Consider the following 14,995-nt stretch of genomic DNA (forward strand, 5'->3'; position numbering starts at 1 on the left):
TCCCTGGTGGCACAGTGGTTGAGAGAGAGTCCGCCTGCTGCTGCAGGGGACACGAATTCGAGCCCTGGTCCAGGAAGATCCCACATGCCGTGGAGCGGCTGGGCCCATGAGCCATGGCCGCTGAGCCTGCGCATCCAGAGCCTGTGCTCCGCAACGGGAGAGGCCACAACAGTGAGAGGCCTGCGTACTGAAAAAAAAAAAAAAAAAAAAAAGCAATATCATGAAGGAAGTAAAAGAGTAGTGCTGTACAGAAAGGAATTAAAGTAACAACTAATCTACTAGTTCTTAAGAATATAGTTGTAATATAATGTCTTCTAAGCTTTGCACATGGGAGGCATCCAGTAAATATTTGTTGAATGAATGAATATTTTTATTTAATATTGGTTTCAAACTATAATGACATTATGTTATTTCCTATTATTGAAAATTCATTTTAAAAGATTTTACTATTTCATTTCTTGAGATAATATTTTATTTTATATTCAGTAAATTAGACTTTTGTTGCAAAGGTAGAAATTAAAACAAGATTTTTTAATTTTTAGTTTGAAGCACTATTTGCTTATTAGAATATGTAATATAAATTGTTCACTACTTTTCTTTAATATTTATTTATTTATTTGGTTGTGCTGGGTGTTAGTTGCAGCAGGCGGGCTCCTTAGTTGCACCTCACGGGCTCCTCAGTTGTGGCATGCAAACTCCTAGTTGTAGCATGCGTGTGGGATCTAGCTCCCGGACCAGGGATCGAACGCAGGCCCCCCTGCATTGGGAGCGCATAGTCTTATCCACTGCGCCACCAGGGGAGTCCCTGTTCATTACTTTTGAATTTAATACATTAGCAACTTATCTCTGATCTGTGAGGCTTCTTTATTCCCAGGAACCTGAATCACTTCATCCTAGCCATTCACCAGAATCTTTCAGCCAGACTGCTGTTGAGTACCAACCAGCTGGTGGTAGTTTTTTTTAAACAGTGTTAGAGATAGGGAAATGAAAAGCCTAGAATTGCCCCAAAGTGTAGACTTGGAATTGCCTGTGAGAATTGCTTAGAGTGACAGGTCAAGTCTATGTCCCACACTTCTCCTTTGAGATCTCAGTTTGTTCCTTAATTCTATGTCATGACAGAAAGTCATGGAAGGAAAAAAAAATGCATCCTCACACTGGAAAGGAACAAGGTAGTGAGGGATTCTGTGAGGTCCATCATCTCCCAGAACTTTCCCGAACCCACATAGACCCCTTAGAGCAGTGTTTCCAAGGTATGGGTCATGACCTGTGAGTCCTGAAATCAATTTGATGGGTCACTAGATGTAGTGGTCCACCAGAAAATTTTTTGATGAAATAGAGTAGAAACAGAATGCATTACACATAGTGAAGAGCTAAACATTGTTTTACAGCAATGTTTTGTTTCAGTTATAAATATGAGTGCGTACTACATGTGCATGTGCACCTGTGCTGGGTAAATAGATTATGGTAAATATGGTAAATAGTAGATTGTGGTCAGAAAAGTTTGAAATCTTCTGCCTTAAGGGACTCAGCTTCCGAGGTCAGGGAAGGCAAGAAGACCTCAGCAGAAAGAAAACTCTAGCACAGAGAACCTCTTCCCAAACCACTAAAAATCATGGCTCAGCAGTGAGCAGTACAGTGTAGTGTAGTGGTTAAGAGCATACCCAGGCTTTGGAGTTAGACTTAGGGAGAAATCTCAATCCTTCCATTCATTAGCTGCAGGACAGGTATCTACAAGTGGGAATCATGGTTGTACTCTAACCTGTTACCTGGTGATGTATGGATTAAATGCAGTAGCACATCCAAAGGCCTTAGCATGTTTCCTAGACCACAGCAAGCTCTCATGAATGATACATGTACATGAGGGATCAATGGTTCCTTTAGTATCCAAAGTGAAGAAAGGAAATGGAAACTAAGATTTTCTGAAAGTCTCCTATGTGCCAGGAATGTCAAGAAATCTTACTCAAGTTCTCTTATTTAAGGACTACTCTAGAAGTTTTGTGTTCTTCAGGGTTAGAAAGGTTAAGCTATGCCTCCATAGCTAAGTCAGGATTCAAACCTAGGGCTGCTTGTGTCAAAATCCACACAGGGTGATTATCAAAGAATAATTACGATGATGACCATGAAAAGGAAGAAAAAATAAATTATTTTTTAAACCCAAGATCGTAACCCTTTTCCTTTTAATCGTTTCTAGTGCATCTCTCATCAAACGTGTTGTGGCTCCTGATGGTATTATTTGAACACTAGGATAGTTTCAGGGTTATCACCAACCACTGGAATGTTAGACCAAGAAGGCAGGGGTTTCTCTTTGTTTACTGCTGCATCCCCAGTGCATAGAACCAATAAATATTTGTTGAATGAGTGAATGAATGAATTCCTGTTCTACAGAAATCTACATCCATAGTTGGTCTAAAGGAACATAGCACAAAAATAGTTCCTGAGTCTTCAAGAGAATCAATCTATCTGGTGATGCAATGACTCTGGAACTGCCCAAAGACTCATGAGAGCCATGTTTACATGGAACTACCTCTTTCTAACAACAGAATATTATTTGGCTCTCAAATCTATATTTATTTCTTGCCCCATAGTACTGGGTTATAAAGTAATAGAGTAGAAGACAATATAAGACCATAAAATACCCAGGCCATTTCTGAGGTCTTGAGAATCAGACCCCAGCAGGACCTAAGAGTGTGTTTTATCAGTGATGTTGGTAGCTACCTAACAGAGTACCCCAGGAGCAAACCATCATGTTCAAGCAGATCGTTGTCCAAAATGTATAATATAGAAAGAGAGGAGAAAACTTTATTTGGAACATATTATACAAAGTGATTGATTAGATTTGCCTCCATTGAAATCCATTTACAGAGAAAATTATATTAAACATCATCTACTGAAGGAACCAACAAAATCTTCATCATCATCAGATTTTTAAGGGAGGAATAAGCAGCTCTCTTTCTTCACTGAGGTTGAGGACAGTCTTACTTTCAGGCAGGGGATGGACTAGATGTCCTTGTTGGGTCCTTCCCTAGTTTATCATGGCATCTTCATCATCACTGAGTGTTTAGAAATCCCATAGAACAGTAGAGATACACAGCAGTATAAATGCGAGTTAAAGCTGAGAAGTGTATGTCTTTTACAAATGGGTTAGAAAATTGGGCATTCACTGGGAAAGCAGGCCATAGAGAAAACATAGGAGACCAAAGATTTCAGGTCTCTATGTCTATAATTTTGAATCGCTGCCATAAAAAAGGAGTCTATTGATGTCTGGGGAAACTGAAAATGGTCATGGTAAATGGAAGCTGTATGGTTCATTTACTGCTATAAAGGATTCCATCAGCTCTTCTGTAGGTTATTATAGCTGCATTTGAAAATGTGAATGTTCAAGTAAGATTCAATAGCAACTACCCAAGACTGGATTAAAAACTGTGTCTGATGGTTTATCATTTTTTAGAATGCTGGTGAATATAATGATTTACTAAAGAAATTTGAGTCAATTAAAAGGTTTGTTGCAGGAAATTGTTATAAATCTCTGGGTTTGGTTTTGTTTCACAGTTTTTCACCTTTGAGCAGTACAAGAAATTGCTAGGATATGTGTCACTGTCACCAGCATTGGTAAGTGAGAGTATTTATTATACTTAAGTGTGTGTGTTATTTCATACAGCAAAATCTGGAAACAAAAACCCTTTTGATTCCCCAGGCTCAGCTACTAAAATATGAATTGGAGTTATTCAATGTTCAGCTACTTGTTGAAAGCCATCTTCCTAATAACTCACAATTTGGCCATTTTATAGCTCCCAGTGATGAATTTATGATAATAATGATATGTGTGGAAAGGCCCATATGAGATATGGTCAAGAATATAAAGAGTACATTTGTCAAAGACTCTTTTGAAGCCAAAACATGCGTATGTTTACATACATACTGCACATATCTATTTATGTGAAAGTCACTGTACCTAAAATTATTTCCTAACAGGTCACTTTTGCAGCTTTTGCTCAAGCTGTATTAAGTATAGGACCTCAGGTCACTCTGTGGTCAGATGCAGGCTGAGGGGCCTTTTATAGTTGGGGAGAACAGTGATCTTACAATGATACATCTCAACTATTACATGAAAGTCATTTGGTGATTTGAACATTTGCCGATGCCACTCCTTTCCTTCTTCGTGATTTCGCTGCTTTTCACAAAACAAGTTAAATAATATTGACCAAATAGGTTCTATCAATATGCGTGCAGCGAGAGCCCCAGAGAGAGCCAGTGCACTAATTTCTCCCCCAAACCTGCAAAGCAAAACAAAACTAAACTAAACTAAATCTGTATTGGCCCTCCAATTGGCAATGTGCCTTCCAACGTCCAGGAAAACCCCCCAGTTTACCTGCTGGAATGAACCTTAGAACTCAGCCAGAGGGGCAGAGTTCTGAGCTTCAACTCTTTCATTACTTTATTTCTAAAGATTCATTAAGAAGAAGTAGCTGCTATTTAAAAAATCATACATACTCCCTTTCTAGGAAGGATCCAATTAAGAAACCTAATAGTGTCACTTTGTTTTGTGACAAAGAAACCTCTGGTCCAGACTCCTACTGGGGGGCTGTGAAGCGGCCTCTCATGGAAGGAGAAGTGGTAGCACGAGTCCTGAAATTAGCTGAGACTTTTTTTAAATTCCTCAGTGCCTTCCCTGACTGTCTCCCTTTACTTTGAAAACATCTTGTTAAAAAGAGGATTAGGGCTTCCCTGGTGGCGCAGTGGTTGAGAGTCCGCCTGCCGATGCAGGGGACACGGGTTCGTGCCCCGGTCCGGGAGGATCCCACATTCTGCAGAGCGGCTGGGCCCGTGAGCCATGGCCGCTGAGCCTGCGCGTCCGGAGCCTGTGCTCCGCAACGGGAGAGGCCACAACAGTGAGAGGCCCGCGTACCGCAAAAAAAAAAAAAAAAAAGGATTAAAAACTTCCTAGCAGGGCTTCCCCGGTGGCGCACTGGTTAAGAATCTGCCTGCCAATGCAGGGGACACGGGTTCAAGCCCTGGTCTGGGAAGATCCCGCATGCTGCGGAGCAACTAAGCATGTGCGCCACAACTACTGAGCCTATGCTCTAGAGCCTGCGAGCCACAACTACTGAAGCCCGCGCACCTAGAGCCCATGCTCTGCAGCAAGAGAAGCCACCACAATGAGAAGCCTGTGCACTGCAATGAAGAGTAGCCCATCTCTGCAACTAGAGAAATCCCGCGCGTAGCAACGGAGACCCAATGCAGCCAAAAATAAAAAAACAAATAAAAAAAAAGAAGAAGCCAATTCTAAAAAAAAAAAAAAACTTCCTAGCAAAGGACAGTAAAATACAGTTTCCAGAGGGCCGTGGCTGATCCTGTGTCAAGCATTGGTACCATGTGAGAGACTGCACTTCTGTCTTGAGAATTCAAACAGAAAAGCATTTGGCTACTTCAGCTCCTCTCACCGAATTCATGCAAACTGTATACAGTTTTTCTCTTTTCTTGAACTCATTTATTACAGTTTCTTTTTGATACAGCTAGACACTTAAACAGCCATTAAATGTCCCCTGGTGCTCTCACGTGAAAAGCCTGGGAGGCTGGGGACCCAACAGTTACCGCTGGTCTCTGGAACAATCTGAGTAACATAATCTGCTGATAGCTGATCAATTCTTTTGACAAGGGACTGCTGAACACTAGTTCTGACAGCAAATGTAGCTGAGTTTTATAGAAGAACAAAAAAATGAATTACTTGGAAGATTGCATATAGTAATAAAAACTTGAACATCTGGATTTTAGCTTTTTCAGTCAGAAGAGTTTGGGACTAGTATTTTTTTTTCTGCCTTTGGATTCCATGATGGAAGTCTGAGGTAAATGAATAAAATATTTTGTCTGTTACCCTATACAAATATGTTTAAAATTGTAATAAAGGGGCATGAAAGGAAAGCATCATTAGTTATTCCCTCTCTCCTAGAATCTGTATACAATCCCATTCTTCCTCGTCGTGCAACAGTTACAATGGTTTTGTACAGCACTTTACAAAAGGCCTTCACACATTATTTTGACCCTCATAATAACCTTATTAAATCAAAGATTAGATATTGTTGTCTCCATTTTACAGATTAGAAAACAGTGGCTTATAAAAGATACAGTGATTTTTTTTTCATGCAAAGGGATTTTATTTTAAATATAGCAGTGTGTACATGTGAATCCCAAACTCCCAATCTATCCCCCTCCCCTAACCTCCCCCCCATAACCATAAATTCGTTCTCTAAGTCTGTGAGTCTGTTTTGTAAATAAGTTCATTTGTATCATTTTTTTAAGATTCTGTGTGTAAGTGATATCATATGATATTTGTCTTTCTCTGTCTGACTTACTTCACTTAGTATGATAGTCTCCATGTCCATCCATGTTGCTACAAATGACATTATTTCATTCTTTTTAATATCTGAGTAACATTCCATTGAATATATGTACCACATCTTCTTTAAAAGACTCAGTGATTTAAACACAGAGCTGCAGCTAACACACACGGCGTTTATGTGTGGATTATGAAAAGGTGCCCCTTTCTCCTGACTGATGCCTTTCTGGCTTGGCAAGTAGGGTGCAGGCTGATTTCAGCCTCCACATGCACCTTTGTGCCCAAACTACTGTACATGGCATCTCTGGTCACGCAACCAATAAAGTGGCAAAAACAGAACCTAAACCCAGACCTCCTGGCTCTGGATCCTGCCCTGGTTCCACATTGCCTCCCCTTCTAAGGTTATAGAACATTCATTTCTCCCTTTTCTCTTTTAGTCTCCTACTCTGAATAAATTAGAGACTCCGAATAAGAGCTTCTCTTCTTTACTCTTCATTGACTTTTTCCCCCCCTAGTTGTATACAGTATTACCTCTTCCCCTGGAATTAGAGCTTCAGCACCAAGGAATTATTTTTTTCAGCATCTGTTTTGAAGGTTTGAGGCTTTGTTTCATTTTGTTTTCCTGCTGTGTGTGTTTGTGTGTGTGTGTGTGTGTGTTTCAATAGTTGTGGGTTTTGTTTTGTTTTGTTTTGTTTGTGGTACACGGGCCTCTCACTGTTGTGGCCTCTCCCGTTGCGGAGCACAGGCTCCGGACGCGCAGGCTCAGTGTCCATGGCTCACGGGCCTAGCCGCTCCACGGCATGTGGGATCTTCCCGGACCGGGGCACGAACCCGTGTCCCCTGCATCGGCAGGCGGACTCTCAACCACTGCATCACCAGGGAAACCCTGTGGTTATTTTTGATTCAAAGTTTCTGAAAATCCTTTAAGCATTCTACTCAGTGGAAAATTCTAGAAAATTGTTCTTTCCTACTGCAGAAGTTCTTAACAGATAACAAATAAGAACCTGATACACAGCCACCTTTTGATAAATGTGCTAGATTTTATCTGAGCCCTTCAAGACAACCTGTTTATCTCTGACCTCAACTTTTATTCCTCAGCTTCTAGCTCTAGAAGAATAGGGCAATTATCAGTTTAAAAAGACAGATAGGGCCTCCCTGGTGGCGCAGTGGTTGAGAGTCCGCCTGCCGATGCAGGGGATACGGGTTCGTGCCCCGGTCTGGGGGGATCCCATATGCCGCGGAGCGGCTGGGCCCGTGAGCCATGGCCGCTGGGCCGGCGCATCCGGAGCCTGTGCTCCGCAACGGGAGAGGCCACAACAGTGAGAGGCCCGCATACCACAAAAAAGAAAAAAAAAAATAATAAAATAAAAATAAAAAATAAAAAGACAGATAAAGGATTAATTTTAAACTGTTTTTTTTGTTTCTTAATTTCCTAGAATAATGACTCTTAAGAATATGGCTATACATTTAAATATTTTTGGCTATACTGTTTGGTTACCTGAAATTTAGCTTTTTATAAGCATTTTATTTGTGGTTCTCCTCCTTGAATTTCTTATATGCTCAATAAATGTATTTAAGTAGATGTTTAAAAATGAAGCTCTCCTTTTTTGAGTCAAACTCTCTTTTAGTTGTTACATGTGCAGATGTTTTAGTATCCACCTTAAATAAGTAAAACAACCTTTCTTTTCATTAAAGGACAAAGTCATTGTTGATGGGGCTTTGACATTTTATTTTGAATTGTTAGGATGTGGTTTGTGGCTTCTGTAATTTCTTCTTCATGAATTGTCAGCATCTAATCAAGATCTAAAGCTGTTTAGTAATGGTATACGGTGCATTTATGTGAGTTTCTCCATTCTCATTATAACATTCGGCTGCATAGTGTAATGAGTAGGATGTTTAACCCCATACACATGATGACTTGTTTTAAAGTATTGATTGACTTAATTTTTCTAGACCTTTATCATTGCTGGATTGGGATCTGGACTAACAGAAGCCATTGTGGTCAACCCTTTTGAGGTAGTAAAAGTTGGCTTGCAAGCCAATCGGAACAAATTTACAGAGGTAATCATTTAATGTTTTCCTGTTGTTGATGGAATATAAAAATTATTTTTCAGAATATAATGTCAAATTATGAACCCAGCCCGTAGCCACTTGTTAAAGCCATAGTAACTTATTGTTAAGGAAGTAGCATAAGAAAAAGTCAAATTTCTTCCACAAGGAAAGCGTTAACAAAAATGCACTAAAGTCTGATGGACACCATAAAGCAACCATACTCCAATAAAAATTAATTTTAAAAAAAGTCTAATAGACAAACACATGTTTAGACATTTTTATTTTAGAGTTGTAATGTAATCTATAATGACTTGTTTGGAAATGTTTTCTGTACTTTTGGCAGAACTTCTATTTCACATTTTACTAGAATAGACTATAGCAAAAACCACTAGGATGATAATATTGCTGTGCTTTTAAAAAAAAATTATGAAGTCATTTGTAAAATTACCTCACACTTTCCCTGACTCCACACACTGCCCTCCCCCAAAGATTCTGATAATCTGTCATGCTTGTCTTTTGGTTAAATCTGAATGAGCATACTACTAAACCTGTGTAGACATCACCACTTGGACAATGATGGGTCTTGACATTTAGTCACTGGTACGTGATGTTCCATGAAGACAGCTTGCCTTGGTCTGTGCTGCCTTCACTTCCTTGAAGTTGCCGAATAATTCCCTTTAAACCACCAAGTCCAACTGTTCTTGTTTTATTCTTTTGGGTGCCAAGCCCAAGGTACGGAAAAAATAAGGGGATTGGCAGTCCAGGTCCTTTCTTAGCATTTGAATTTGCTTCCACAACTGGGTAGCACATGGTATAAATTGGTTTGGAGTATCTGCTGACCTGAATTTCTCCATAGAAAAGTTCCCCTGCCTACTTCTTAAGCATCTGCTAATGGGTGGAGACCCCCCTCACTCCCACCCCACTTCCTGCCTGCTGCTACTGCCTGAGAGCTCCCTGGCAGCTTCTTGAGCAGGGGTGTGGGAACAGAGAAGGGGCCTCTACTCACCTGTAACTGCCAAGAGCTGTGGAGGACAGGGTTGGGCTGCTACAGCAGATGGTATCTACTCAGAGGACGTCAATCCTAATTAAGGAAGATTTTTTGTTTTAAGTTTCAAAAGATTGTCTTAATTGCAGAGATATATAGCACTTCAGAAAAGGTTGAAAATTCCTGTATTGCCCTAGTCTCTGTTTCTGTTTTGCTTTTTCTCTATTCTTCCTTGAATGATGGGTAAAGATAGCAAGGACCAGGAAGAAATAAAAAGAAACACTTTTCAAATGTCCTGTCAATATGGAGCATTAAAGACAGCCCCCATGGAATCTGCTCAAGGAAAATTTGGCTGGGAGAATTACCAGCTAGAAGAAAAGTTGGGGCTCCCAATTCAGTGTCCCATTTTTACCCATTGGGAAGCTTGTCTCGGGGCAGCAAGGAGTGAGCAAAAGAATACACAGGCCTTCGAACTGCAGTCCTTTATCAAGACAGCATGTAAGCAGAGGAAAACAAATGGGACAGAGCACCAAGAAGCACTCACAGGAATGAAAAGAACCAAGTATCACAGCAGCCCTGCTCATGCCTGATGTTCTTTTTCTCTCCTCTGCCCTCAGGGAGGTTCTACACTGAGGCCACGTAAGAGCGGCTAATGTTTTGCACATGCTGAGGCCTTGCTAGAACATGGTAAACACCCTTCCAGCCCAACACAAGAATGCTACATGTGCACGTGCTCCTAGTTCATTGACACGAGTGTGGTCTGTGTAAATAGTTTATGTATATACAGCCATTTTTCTAAGTGGGGGAGGATGGGGAACTTGTTTGAGGTCGTTTCTTTTGCAGAATCCACTGAACTGGATTCATCATCAGATATTTACTTAGACAAAATAAAATCTATTAGGTACCCTATAAAATATTTGTCATATTACTTCAACTAGTCAGAACTTGGTAAAACAGAGATCACATAGGTCACACATGTCAGCATTTTGTTTCCAGCAACTATCAGGATTCAGTAGCTGATCAGAGGTGGCACGTTATTGGTCAAGGGTGCCGATACTGATCAAACTGAAAAGGAGTTAGTGCATAGTCAGTCACCCAACATAAGGTCATGGGACTATGCCTATTGCAAAAAAAATCTGAGTGAAAGGAATGACGTGATAAGAATAGCAAATTTCACACTGACAAAGGATTAATCTCCAAAATATACAAGCAGCTCATGCAGCTCAATATCAAAAAAACAAACAACCCAATCCAAAAATGGGCAGAAGATCTAAATAGACATTTCTCCAAAGAAGATATACAGATTGCCAACAAACACATGAAAGGATGCTCAACATCACTAATCATTAGAGAAATGCAAATCAAAACCACAATGAGGTATCACCTCACACCAGTAAGAATGGCCATCATCAAAAAATCTACAAACAGTAAATGCTGGAGAAGGTGTGGAGAAAAAGGAACCCTCTTGCACTGTTGGTGGGAATGTAAATTGATACAGCCACTATGGAGAACAGTATGGAGGTTCCTCAAAAAACTAAAATTAGAACTACCATATGACCCAGCAATCCCATTACTGGGTGTATACCCTGAAAATACCCTGAAAAATAATTCAAAAAGAGTCATGTGCCACAATGTTCATTGCAGCTCTATTTACAATAGCCAGGCCATGGAAGCAACCTAAGTGTCCATCAGCAGATGAAAGGATAAAGAAGATGTGGCACATATATACAATGGAATATTACTCAGCCATAAAAAGAAATGAAATTGAGTTATTTGTAGTGAGGTGGATGGACCTAGAGACTGTCATACAGAGTGAAGTAAGTCAGAAAGAGAAAAACAAATACCATATGCTAACACATATATATGGAATCTAAAAAAAAAATGTTTCTGAAGAACCTAGGGGCAGGACATGAATAAAGACACAGACAGAGAATGGACTTGAGGACATGGGGAGGGGGAAGGGTAAGCTGGGACAAAGTAAGAGAGTGGCATGGACATATATACACTACCAAACGTAAAATAGATAGCTAGTGGGAAGCAACTGCGTAGCACAGGGAGATCAGCTTTGTGACCACCTAGAGGGGTGGGATAGGGAGGGTGGGAGGGAGACGCAAGGGGGAGGAGATACGGGGATATATGTATATGTATAGCTGATTCACTTTGTTATAAAGCAGAAACTAACACACCACTGTAAAGAAATTATACTCCAATAAAGATGTTTTAAAAAGAAAAAAAGAATAGCAAATTTCAGATCTAGACATTTTAAAAAACCTACCAGTCATCTGGGGCAAGTGCAGCTGTTTTCTTTTGTCGAGGGCTCATTAACTCCAAAGCCTTCGTCTATTGACTAGCACGTCCTTTTATCCAACAAGTGATACCCTTTTGTTAATCTGTACCTGTGTTGAATTAATCCAAAACAATGTTAGGTGCGCTCACTTCAGCATCTGTATGGCGAAGAATAATTATTACTTTCTTCACTCTGAGGCTTTGTAGGTTGTCAAGAACTATGGTGGGTGGTGCGGGGAGAGGAAGAGGAAGAGAAAGGGAGGAAGAAAGGAATTAATTTTTTTTTTTTAGGAATTAATTTAATGCCTAAAGCATTTAAAGATTATGCTTCCTTTTTTAAGAAAAAAAGTTTTAATTCTGGTATAAAGTTTTAATTATGTATAGATAATGCATATTTATGTTAGGAGACACCAAAAAACTACCTATTTCTGTATGTACATATAAGTGTACAGATGTACTAAAAATGATCTAGACTCTCAAGCAGTGCTGTCCAAAAATAGAAATATAACATGTGCCACCTAAATGTAAAAAGGTAAAAAGAAACAGATGAAATTAAATTATATATTATTTAACCCAGTATATCCAAAATATTATCATTTCAAAATGTAATCAATAAACAAATTATATGAGATATTTTACACTCTTTTTTCATACTGGATATTCAAATCTAGTGTGTATTTTATGCTTATAAGCACGTTCCAGTTTAAACTAGGACATTTCAAGCACTCAGTAGCCTCATGTCGATGGTGATGTCCTTAGAAGACAGTGCAGGTCTGGAGGAATTCATACAAACTTCTCACTGTGGCTGCCTCTGGAAAGGAGACTGGAAGGGGGGAGAGGAAGATAAGAGTTTAAGGGAAGAGCTTGGTGCATTTGAATGTTTAACATGAGAATGTATCCAGTATTATCTGTGAACATTTACATTAGAAGGTAACACTTGCTCACTATAGAAAATTTAGAAAATACAGAACCGTATAAAGAAAAGTAAGTAATCCAAAAGAAATGTTCTAATGGCTCTGCCGGGTCAAACCCACTTCAGGGAGAATCTTCTCAGCTAATTCAGGTGGGAATGACTTGCTGACCCATCTTAGGACTCAACCTTGTGTAATTCCGGTTCTAGTACTTCATTTATAGTAGCAGGAACCCCCATTTTTTCCTGCCCTATAATTTCTCAAAGAGCTTAAACCTTATGTGCAAATTATCAAAGAACATATATAAACAAAGCTGTCTAGAACAGAAAGGCAGTTGGTTTGGGGAGCAAAAACCCATAAGAGTTTGCGGAGAGATATACCCATCAAGCTCTTTACCATTTCCTAACAGTATGGCCTTGAACAAGTTACTTGCAGTTCCCTCTGTGGTAAAATGATGGTGATCAGTCCAACTACATTACAACAAGGTATTTCTATAAGGAGATAGAGACACAAGCCCCACAGGGCCATCTAAGTTACTGACTTTGTGACAGCCCCCTGCTTCCTACTCTGACCATAGCCCAGTTTCCTCTTTTGTTAGGGAAAGATAATAGTAATGGCCACATCAAATGGTGTAATAGGGTTAGTTGAGACATGCATATAAAGCTGTCAATACAGTCTGTCATGTAGTGGTGGTTTAATAAGTGTTAGTAGTTATTATTACGACGGGCTTTTTATGAGAATTTAAAAGTGATAGTATACCCAAAGGTCTTAACACAGAGCGTGCGACATGATAGGCACTCAACCAATGGTAACTATTTCTAGATGCAAATTGATCTTATAAATCCTTAAGGTTGACTAGAGACAGATCTATCTTGAGATATTGCTGCAATGAACAGTCACACCTGACTCCCAGTTGTGGGCTCAGAAACAGCTTACTGAACAATGGTTCACCTTAGGTCGTTCCCAACTGCCAATGCAATCCATTCAGCCTGAATTCTTAATCAGGGCTTAAGGGCTGGCAGCCTAGTTACAGTGCCTATTGACAAGATCTTTAAACTTAGATGCAGGTCTGTTATCATAAACAATAGTAGTTGGGTACCTGTTTGCTATAAATAACTTGCATATAGCAGCAGAAGTTCAAGAGGAAACTAAAAACATTTGAAGCCACTTTGGAAAGAGTTCTACCACAATCAAGATATTCTTCCTCCAGAATAGTCATGTAAATTGAACGTGGATTCTTGATCAAGCCTTCGGGGCCACTTCACCTGGAGGCTGTGAACTAAGCTCATTTTCAGCCTTTTCAGTCAATTACAGCTTCCAGCTGTGGTGAAATGCTAAATAGATGGGCTGCATGCAGAATGGCCAGATGGCTTAACAACACCTTTACGAAAAGCAGAGCAGTTTCCCCAGAGGCTTATTTTGCAGGGAGATAACTCTTGCTGCTCTGCCAATAGTATGAGTTTCTCAGGCCACAGGTCTGTGGCTCAGCCTTTCTACCTTCCTGCCTTAGATTTGAACCACCACGGATTCATACAAAGTAATTGTGGATTTTCCTATTTCGTCAGCCTGAGGAGGTAAGTCTGCGTGGTCCTTTAAACATGAAAATTTCCCAAGAAGTTATGGGAAGTATGTAGTGGAAGTTAAGGAAGTTATGTAGTGGAAGACAGCCTAGGGTAACAGTAGTCAATATGACTCTTAAGGGGCTTCCCTGGTGGTGCAGTGGTTGAGAGTCCGCCTGCCGATGCAGGGGACACGGGTTCGTGCCCCAGTCCGGGAAGATCCCACATGCCGCGGAGCAGCTGGGCCCGTGAGCCATGGCTGCTGAGCCTGCGCGTCCGGAGCCTGTGCTCCGCAACGGGAGAGGCCACAACAGTGAGAGGCCCGCGTACCGCAAAAAAAAAAAAAAAAAAAAGACTCTTAATATTACACTTAAAGTCTTGGAGGCGGTGGTAGAGTGATAAAGATGGAACAAAAGGACTGCCATGGTCCCAGGTGCACAGAGCATGGTCTAGAAGGAGGTTGTGGAATGTAGGTAGATGTCCATTTGGCCCTGTGGGGAGGGAATGGCTGGCAAAGGGCCAGAATGGGGCCCTCTGAAGCATGGGGTCCAGGAAAGGCGCCCCTCTAGCTGGGATCCAAGGGCAGTACTGGCTGAGAGCAGAGGCTGTGTGTGCTATGTTCTTGGGGCCCTCAGTGAAATTTCTGACAGGATTTCCTAGGAATGGCAGGTACGCTGCTGGCTCCAGCTGCCTGTGTTCTCCCCTCTGTGGTCTAGGACTGATTTTCTAGCCAGTCAGAGGTATGTTATCCATAAAATATGCCTTCCCTCCGAGTTAGCCCTAAACTATGCTAGAAATGTAAAGGAAATTGTGGTTAATTTGGTTATTGATATTTCCCTTATACCCTTCCAGCTTCTGTATAAAGTAT

At 40.5% G+C, this 14,995-nt stretch overlaps 1 protein-coding gene across 1 annotated transcript in view; it reads left to right on the plus strand.

Moving 5' to 3' along the window:
* SLC25A21 (solute carrier family 25 member 21) overlaps positions 1-14,995 on the plus strand; it is a 537,589-nt gene that overhangs the window by 474,431 nt on the left and 48,163 nt on the right. The window contains exons 6-7 of the mRNA XM_060098159.1: positions 3,550-3,609; positions 8,288-8,395. Coding sequence (XP_059954142.1) covers positions 3,550-3,609; positions 8,288-8,395 — 168 coding nt within the window. The remainder of the gene's footprint in view (positions 1-3,549; positions 3,610-8,287; positions 8,396-14,995) is intronic.

This window comes from Mesoplodon densirostris, chromosome 4 (assembly GCF_025265405.1).
Source record: "Mesoplodon densirostris isolate mMesDen1 chromosome 4, mMesDen1 primary haplotype, whole genome shotgun sequence".
Lineage (NCBI taxonomy): Eukaryota > Metazoa > Chordata > Mammalia > Artiodactyla > Ziphiidae > Mesoplodon > Mesoplodon densirostris.